The 8,943-nt window shown below is 41.1% G+C and overlaps 2 protein-coding genes across 2 annotated transcripts; both read left to right on the top strand.

The window, feature by feature from the left end:
• Nucleotides 1–2,998: 2,998 nt before the first annotated feature.
• Nucleotides 2,999–3,709, top strand: LOC148998937 (uncharacterized). Its single transcript, XM_089141595.1, has one exon. It carries the CDS (start codon nucleotides 2,999–3,001, stop codon nucleotides 3,707–3,709), a length of 711 nt encoding a protein of 236 aa, XP_088997721.1.
• A 70-nt stretch (nucleotides 3,710–3,779) lies between these two features.
• Nucleotides 3,780–5,513, top strand: LOC148998936 (uncharacterized). The gene is made up of 4 exons (XM_089141594.1): nucleotides 3,780–4,230; nucleotides 4,324–4,664; nucleotides 4,839–4,985; nucleotides 5,082–5,513. The coding sequence occupies exons 1-4, from the start codon at nucleotides 3,780–3,782 to the stop codon at nucleotides 5,511–5,513; spliced, it is 1,371 nt and encodes a 456-aa protein (XP_088997720.1).
• The last annotated feature ends 3,430 nt before the right edge of the window (nucleotides 5,514–8,943 follow it).

The raw sequence follows: 8,943 nt of genomic DNA, 5'->3' as shown, positions 1-8,943 counted from the left end.
GCATAGTCCCTGACAACGGACTCATCAACCCTATTGGTCATCCACAAATAACAGACGGGAAGCTCTCATGTCCCCTCACGGATTGGTTACCGGTCTTGAGCGCCCATGAGCCCAAGTCTACTATTTGCAACCCTACCAATAAATGGCCTCTCATGAGTATCCACAATGTGATTCATGTCCTCTCACGGATTGATTACTAGTCTTGAGTGCCCACAAATCCCCATTGCTACCATGGGTCGTTCGGTCTCAATACGCTTCCGAATCGGGTCTGATATAACGGGGACATCCTAGCCAAACACTGCTAGACAGCCCTAGGTATGACAATCAATAATTCGGGAAAGCGTCAAAGGGCATCATTGGAAACATCCTATACTTGGACATGTAACTAACTTTATCACACTTCTTTTCCGCTGCTCTGAGAGAGTGATTATCATACCTTCTCTCACCTTTATGATTATGTTCCCATTTTGATATTATCTGGTTTTCCGCACTCGATTTATTTAATCTTACCTTATTCATGATACTTAGTATTAGTGGTTTTTACCTTGATTATTATGGTTCATGATTATGTCATTGTGAATGTGGGAGGCATGGACCTACGAATCTTGATCCTTGGACTGTGGATCACATTCCTGGGTATTCCAAATGGGGTACCGGCTGGGTGGATGTGACACATGGACTTCCTTCTTGTCTCTTCATTCAACAATGCACTGGTAACCATGCTCAGTGATAGTTTACCCTTTGGAGCAAAAGTGCTAACTGATACAACCAAAGTCTCCCAAGAATCTGGTAAGGAACTCAATAATAATAAAGCTTGTAACTCATCTTCAAGCTTCAACCTCATTGTTTTCAACTGATTCACTATGCTTTGATATTCATTCAAGTGTTCAATAACTGAAGTATTTTCCTTCAACTTCATGTTAACAAGCTTTCTCATCAGAAAAGCTTTATTCCCAGCTGTTTTCCTTTTACAGAGACTAGCTAACTTTTTCCAAAGTTCTTCCGCCGATGTCTCATTTGCAACATGATGGAAAACACTAATGTCCAATCACTGTCGGATCATGCCAATAGTTCTTATTTAATTTTGTCCACTTAGCTTCAGACATCTCTGATGGTCGATTAATATCACCTTCAACAGGTTCATATAAATCTCTACAAAATAATAGATCTTCCATCATAGGCTTCCAAATCAACCAATTTGATTCATTAAGCTTAATCATAGTACTTGAGGTACTTTCCATTTTAATTTACACAGCTATCAACCAAGCTCTGATAACACTTTGATGGGGCTAAACAATATGCTTGTGTAAATTAAAGAAACAAACATAGCTGTAATGGATCAAGCATTCAACACACAAGCCACAATAGACACAAGAATTTTTAACGTGGAAAAACCCGCAAGGGAAAAAACCACGGGACCGTTATCGGAGTCCACCCAAACTTCCACTATTACTAAATGATAATAACAATGGTACAGAATCAATATCCCATCTCTAGATAACACAAGAAGAACTCAAAATCACAAGCACATCATCAAATAAATGGAAATCAAATAGAATGGAGAAAAGTCACCAGAGAGGCTTCCTGAGAACTATAGTAGAATGATATTCTGACCGTTCGATATGAAGAGCTAGATGCCACGACCATTCCCTTCAAATCTCACTTCATTCCGGCAACGTATCACCGTCGGAGAAACCAGAAAATCCCTTCTTCCTTTTCTTCTCCCGCTCCAGCTCTCTCTCCCTCTATTTCACAACTTTTTTCTCTCTCCTATTTTCTCTCTTTTTCTTTTTTTGTTTCTTTCTTGTGCGGCAACCATATATATATATATATAGGAGAGTGAGGAGGGAATAGGGTTTCTTTTGAAACCCTATTGCTTCACTTAAAGCTGGGCCCCACATGGCTTTAATGGGCCATGGGCCGGACCCAACAAATGATAGAAGACGAAGAAATTCATCCTCTTCTTTGTCGTCTTCATCGTTGGATCGTTACTTCGACATTTCTTGGCAGATTTCTCATGGGAAACTTCCCAAGTGGGTGGAAGGGCATCTGGAATAGATCGGAACAATTTTAAAGGAAGTTGGGTGGAATGAAACTGAGGTGGAATAAATTGTTCAGGTATCAGCCTCTGGTTTTTCCGAAGAGGATATGATTTTGTTAGATAGTCAAGCAGTGTTAGATGCTTTGCTTCTCAAGGCAAACCAATTTTCAGATTTGCTCAGAAAAAGCAGGGTGGAATTCTGAGGAGATCACAACCGATTTAGGTTTCGATTTTCGTAAAGAAAAAAAGAAGAAACCAGGGAAGAACTGTAGCAGGAGTTAGTAGAGAAGATCGGTAAATTAGCAAAAAAGTCAATTGCACGATCATGCGCAAAGAACAAAGAGTGCAGAGGCCGGCATCAAGATTCTTCTATGGGTTTTACTTAATTTTTATCATTTTTTAAAGAAAAATCCAAAATATCCCCGTGCATCAAAGCTTCTCGTGCTTGTTTAGCACCTTTTTGGGGTGAAGATGATTTGGGAAAATCAAATGTAATCATGAGAAACCGTAAAGGAAAGAAGAAAGACATATATTAATGGATTTGTAAAACCTGTAAAGATATAACCAACGGGGGTTGGTCCAAGTGGTAAGCAGCTTGGTTCGCTTAACCAAGGTCACGGTATCAAAACCTTGTGGATGCAAAAAATCCCCGCTGGGAGATTCACCCTGATGAAATTTAATTTAATACATGGCTAATTGATTTTGAGAGAGAATGAATGTTTAAAACACATGCAACCTCAGCTCTCAACCCCAACCCAACATAAACTACTGACACGAGCCATCGGAATCTCTCTTTATTTATTATCAACTGGTCTTTGATAGGAAGGAAGAGTATTTCAGACATGTCTCTCCAAATTCCAAATTACTTTGGGGATACAATAGAGGGGGAGGGCCAAGTCCTTCTATGAGAAAGGGATAAAGATCACTTTTAAGGAACATTAAGGACAAAGGAAGAAAATGGAACAACTACAGCGGAAACTCAACATGGATGGGATGATGACAGTGGATCCTATTGGACTGGCAGGGGGTATGTGCTTGCTATGGAAGAAGGACTATGCTGTGGATATCCTAAGCAGCTCTCAAAATTTTATAGATTCATACATTCAACCACAACAATCTGTTGGCTTTTATTTTACTGGGGTGTATGGTTGTCCAGTGAGATCTGATCGTAAGGAGTTATGGCATACACTTGGTATAATTGGAGAGCTAAGACACAAACGATGGCTTATGGCTGGAGATTTTAATTCCTTTCTAAGGTGGCAGGAAAAATCTGGGGAATCTAGTAAAGGGTGTGCTGATATCTCACACTTTCGGAACATGGTGGATAAATGCGAACTCATGGATATACAGTCACAAGGGCCATCTTACACTTGGAGCAACAAACGAAGAGGGAAGGACGGCATACGCATCAGACTTAACAGAGCCATGGCAAATATAGATTGGCGTAGCACATTCCCCGAAGCCCTTGTCTTTACCAAGGCTGCAGTGGGCTCCGATCACAATCCATCATTGATTAATACTGAAGGTAAACCCCAAGGGGTACCTAGACCTTTCAGATTCCAAGCAATGTGGTTGAGGCATATGGACTTTAATAATGTGGTCAATCTAGCATGGAAGAAAATCAGTTCAAGGAGAGCCAGGGGACTATATAGAAGAGAAACTGAGTAGATGTACAACATATTTTTCAGATTGGAATCAAAAGGTATTTGGAAAGGTGCAAAAAAAAATCCAAATCACCATGCAACAGTTGGCAGATTTGCAACGGAAACCCATTGAAGAGGCTGATTATGAGCAAGAGTCTTGTCTTCTCAAAAGAATGGAGGAGTTATTACTTCAAGAGGAGGATTTTTGGGCCCAAAAATCAAGAGTTGATTGGCTCTCTTCGGGTGATAGGAATACGGGTTACTTTCATGCAGTTACCAATCAACGAAGACAGTATAACAGAGTTATGAAACTGAAAACTCCAGCAGGGGGATGGACTGAATCAGAAAAGTACATTTATAAAATTTTCAAAGAATATTATCAGACATTATTTTCTGCTGAAGGATGTGATCGAGCAGCCATCAAGGATATTATTACTGCTATGAAGCCGAGTGTTTCAGTACAACAATGTCAAAATCTCTGCACCCCACCATCGGAGGAGGAAGTCAAGAATGTTTTATTCAAGATGCAGCCTCTTAAGGACCCTGGTGTAGATGGCTTTCCGGCACTCTTTTTGCAGAAATATTGGGAGCTCGTCAAACCATAAATTATGCTTTTCCTAACACTTTTTTTTGCAACAGGTATACTTCCCTCGAAGGCTAATTCTACCTTAATCAGCCTCATCCCGAAACGCCCATGTCCTGAGGAAGTAGATCACTTCCGGCCTATCAGTCTTGTGAACACTTATATGAAAGTATTGACCAAGATACTGGCTGATAGATTGAAGCAGTTCCTACCTGAGATAATTGATCCAACACAATCAGCTTTTGTAGAAGGTCGTGCAATCTCAGATAATGTCATGGTAGCCCATGAACTCTTCAACTATGTGAAAAAGAAGAAGAAAGGAAAGCAGAAGATGGTCATTATGAAGTTGGATATGCGTCGAGCTTATGATAGGATGGAATGGGATTACATTAAGCAGGTATTAATACAAATTGGTTTTCCTACTGATTTTGTACATCTGATTATGGTGTGTATCACTTCAGTTGACTACTCTTTGTTAATCAATGGGGCCATCCGATGCGATATAAAACCTTCCCGGGGGTTGCGACAAGGCGATCCTTTATCCCCATCCATCTTTGTGCTATGTACCCAGGGGTTTTCAGCATTGATGCGGCAGCAAGAAGAGCAAGGGCTAATTCAAGGTATCCAAATCAAAAACAGGGGGCTGAGACTTTCACATATGCTCTTCGCTGATGATTATTTAGTGTCTTCAGAATTACAACTTCAGGCCTTACATCAGGTAAAGAACATTCTAAATACATATTGCAAAGCAAGTGGTCAATAGATTAATTGCTCCAAATCAAGCCTCTGTTTTAGCTATAACACTCATCCCAAGTGCAAGCGGTGGATATCTCATATGTTCAAGATCCAATATGGTGATGGGCCTACAAAGTACCTCGGTCTACCTTCCATTGTTGGCACGTCCAAGGTTCAGATATTTCATGAGATCAATGATAGAGTAGAGAAACGGTTACAAGGCTGGACTCAGAAACTTCTGTCACCAGCTGGTAAGGAAATCTTGCTAAAAAGTTCAGCTCTTTCTATTTCGAACTATGCAGCTAGCCACTTCAAGCTACCTGAGTCTTTTCATCGTAACAATTCTACAATGGCAGCAGATTTCTATTGGGGTACAGAAGCAGGAGGTAGTAAAGCTCATTGGATCTCATGGGCAAGGCTTTGCACCTCTAAAGAACAAGGGGGATTGGGGTTTCGAGATGGCACTTTGCATAATCGTGAAAGTAGTACTCATGTAGAAACTCAGCCATAGGAGTAGTGAAATGCTCCTCGTCTGTAACCTCTGATCGGGGAACATGTCCTCGACCTCTATCCACTCGTCTCTCTCCTCTAGGCATAGTGAAGCTGTTGAAACAAAGAAAGAAACTCATTTGGATTAGTCCCAGTGTGTAATTGTTAGATGAAGGGCATTTTCGTAAATTTTCGGAAAATTTCGATCTTGATAAAATTTTGATTTGATTACTCTAGCATGTGCATAAGACCTGTACAAACATGCTAGAATACTTTGTTTATTGAAAATTCATCTTTTTGACATCTTCAAAATGAAAATTCAGCAAGTAGGAGAGAGAAAATCCCTCTTTTGGCTTGCATTTGTGATTTTTGAAAAATTGGAGTTTGACCGAATGGAGAGTGGGAACACCTCCCCTATAGTGAATCAGTATTGTAGAAATTTATTTCATGTAAAAATTCATTTTGGTTTGAAAATGAGACAAGTTTTTGTAAAGTTGGGTTTTTGTGAAATGAATAGTGATTTGGTAACCAAAATGAGTGTAATCTTGTGTTTGAAGCTTAGTCTTACTTGAAAAATTATGGAAACATGTTTCTAATCACCTACATGCATGATTCTAACCATTAGCAACAAGCATTGTTCAGTTTTAATGAAGAACACATCAATGGTAAATGAAGTTTTCAAGAAAAGAGAAAAAGAAAGAGAACCTACTTGTGTTGATGATCAAGAGAGACTTGCAAGTGGTTGAGGCCTAGAATCAAGTCCTAGAACCTTTAAGAACCCTAGAAAATCGCTTTCCCCAGAGCCAAACTCGAAATGGTTGAGTGAGAAATGAAAATGAAATGAGAAGTGGGCCCTTTAAATCTGATTTTTTGCGCATAAAATTTTTGGTCGATCCTCTTTGGTCGATGCCATCGACCAAGAAGCATCGACCAAAGTTGGTCATTTTGCTGCATTGGGCTGTTTTTGGGAATTTTTGATTTTTGAATTTATTCCTTGGAATTTTGACCCTTGTTGATTTATTTGATGGCTATATTGATAATTCTAACCATGATTTGAATATCCTATTCGTTGATCAAGTTGTCTTTATCAGATTTGAAATTTTGGCATCCTTATCTTTGATTCTTGTAGAATGGTCTTGCTTAGAAATCGTTTCGTCGGATCCGGCAGCAATGGAAACGAGGAAACCCCTGCTGGGGGCTCTGATCAGCAGACACAGGATGATAGCCACACCACGAATGACATCCCTGGTGCCCCTGATATCAGAAGCTTTAGAGATATCGCCAGCGTCATGACCAACATGATGCAACAGCAGGCTGCCCAATTTAACCAGATGATGACTGGTTTTGCTACCCTTCGCAATGAGAACCGTGCCGGAGTTGGAACTTCGAATGCCGCAGCCCCTCTTGTGGAAAGATTCATCGGGACACCCCACACCCGTTTGATGGAGAGTTTCTTAAAGTTACAAGTACCTTCTTTTCTTGGAGTAACAAAGGACACCCTCTTTCCAAACAAGTGGATTCGAGAGCTGGAGAAGGCCTTCAGACATTTGCAATGTTCTAATGCTCAGAAAGTATTGTTTGCCGAGCAGAAGCTTCAGCAAGAAGCTGATGCATGGTGGGCTTCCATTAGGCCTATCCTTGAGACCTTGAATGCTGGTGTTGTCACCTGGGAGAAGTTTAAAGAAGCCTTTTGCAAGAACTACTTTCCGGAAGCCATAAAAGATGCCAAGGAGGCCGAGTTGATGGCCTTAGTACGGGTACCTTGTCTGTGCTTGAGTATCAGCAAAAATTTGAAGAACTCTTCTTCTTTGCCCCCGAATCCTTTAAGTCTGATGAAGCCAAAGCGAAAAAGTTTTTCAAGGGTTTGCGGCCTTCTATCAAGGTATACCTCACTATCTTGCCTCTTGAAGGATATGCTCAGGTGGTCCAAAACTAGAAGAAGCTTGAAGAAAATGAGAAGGAAAATGCTCGAGTTCAAAGACCCTGGCAATCTAGGCCCCCTGGCATTGTAGACCGCACTAATCGGCGTTTTGCTAGACCTACTCCTTACCTTGCTCCCGCCTTTCAGCCGAGGAATTTTGGCCAGAATCCTAATTCTCTTCCTGTGAGCCATCATGGTCAGTCCAGCGGAGTCAGACCTCCGGGAGCTACATATCCTCCTAGACCTGGGATGATGAATCCTAGGCTAGCATATTAGAGACCTCCCCCTACTGCAGCTCCTATTGGACCGAAAGATTCCACTTGCTTCCTCTGCAAGCAAGCAGGCCATTATGCTCATTTCTGCCCAAAGAAAGCAATCCAACCTCATGCTCCTGTCGTGAAGAGTACTCCTGCTCCTACCTCTGCCCCTCCCTCTGGCAGAGTATTTAGCATATCTGGTGCCGAGCAGGATCCTTGCCACGATGTTGTCACAGGTACTCTGTTAGTTGCTTCTTTTCCCGCATTTGTATTATTTGATACGGGTGCATCTCACTCATTCATATCATCCACTTTTGCTTTGAAGACTAAATTGACACCTCGATGTTTATATAGTTATTTGTCTATTAGTACCCCTGTTGGGTCTGCTGTTAAACTAGATAAAGTGTTAGAAGATTGTTCTGTTTTAATTTGTGGAAGGAATCTGAAGGCAAATCTTGTATTTTTTGACATGAGAGATTTTGATGTAATCTTGGGAATCTACTGGTTGACCTTCTACAATGCCGTGATCTTATGCTCCTCGAAGAAGATCCAGTTTCATGTAGAAGAGAATTCAGTTTTCAAGTTTCAAGGAGAGAAAAGAAGATTTAGCAAGAAGACCTTGACCGCCTTAATGCAAGTCCATGCCTTAGTGGAAAATGCTTCGCCTGGAAGCAAGATCAAAGAAAGGAAGAGACTTGAGGAAGTTAGAGTTGCTAGTGAGTTTGTTGATTATTATGGTCTTAACCCTGGGATGCTAGCCCCGAATGGATGGAGATATCTCATAGGTTTCATGGGATGTTGTCAGTGCCTTGGTGTAGAATACAACCTGAATGTTTTTAGATGGGTTTCCTCCCTTAGAGCTTTAGGGAGAGTGGGCTGGTACAGCTTTAGAAAGCGTGGTATCTCCACTCTCAGGCTTATGCTTCAAGAGGATGAGACCCTTCCCAACAGTTATAAAAGATGGAAAGACAGGTATATTGCCTGAGAATTCCTCCAGAGTGTGGTCTTTCAGCCTAGCCTTTCATTTCTAAAAGTGAAATCAAAAAGCTGAATGTCAAACCTTCGTTGAATAAAAGGGAGAAGCATTGTTATAACCTTTTTGCCAAGGGAAGGGGGGGCCTAGTTCATGGCCAAGAGATGGACTTTGAAGCTTCCTTATTGCTCTGGGAAGTTATGACTGGTGAGCCCCCTAGTCCTCCTTCCTTTCCCGAACTTTATTAGAGAATCAGTATCTTTGTCTTTTTGTACTGAAGAGTTTTTGTCCTTTGCGGTTC

Source organism: Hakea prostrata, unplaced genomic scaffold (assembly GCF_041222555.1).
Source record: "Hakea prostrata isolate BN-2017 unplaced genomic scaffold, UWA_Hpros_2 contig_91, whole genome shotgun sequence".
In the NCBI taxonomy this organism is placed as follows: Eukaryota; Viridiplantae; Streptophyta; class Magnoliopsida; order Proteales; family Proteaceae; genus Hakea; species Hakea prostrata.
Note: the sequence above shows the minus strand (reverse complement) of the source record. Positions and strands in the feature narration are given on the sequence as shown.

What these genes read in the sequence shown, in the direction of transcription:
- LOC148998937 (XM_089141595.1), top strand. Translation starts at nt 2,999, where the DNA reads ATGGAACAACTACAGCGGAAACTCAACATGGATGGGATGATGACAGTG.
- LOC148998936 (XM_089141594.1), top strand. Translation starts at nt 3,780, where the DNA reads ATGCAACAGTTGGCAGATTTGCAACGGAAACCCATTGAAGAGGCTGAT. An exon ending in GCAGCCTCTTAAGGACCCTG is followed by an intron (nt 4,231 to 4,323) that starts GTGTAGATGGCT and finishes TTTTTGCAACAG; the next exon opens with GTATACTTCCCTCGAAGGCT. An exon ending in AACTTCAGGCCTTACATCAG is followed by an intron (nt 4,986 to 5,081) that starts GTAAAGAACATT and finishes ACTCATCCCAAG; the next exon opens with TGCAAGCGGTGGATATCTCA.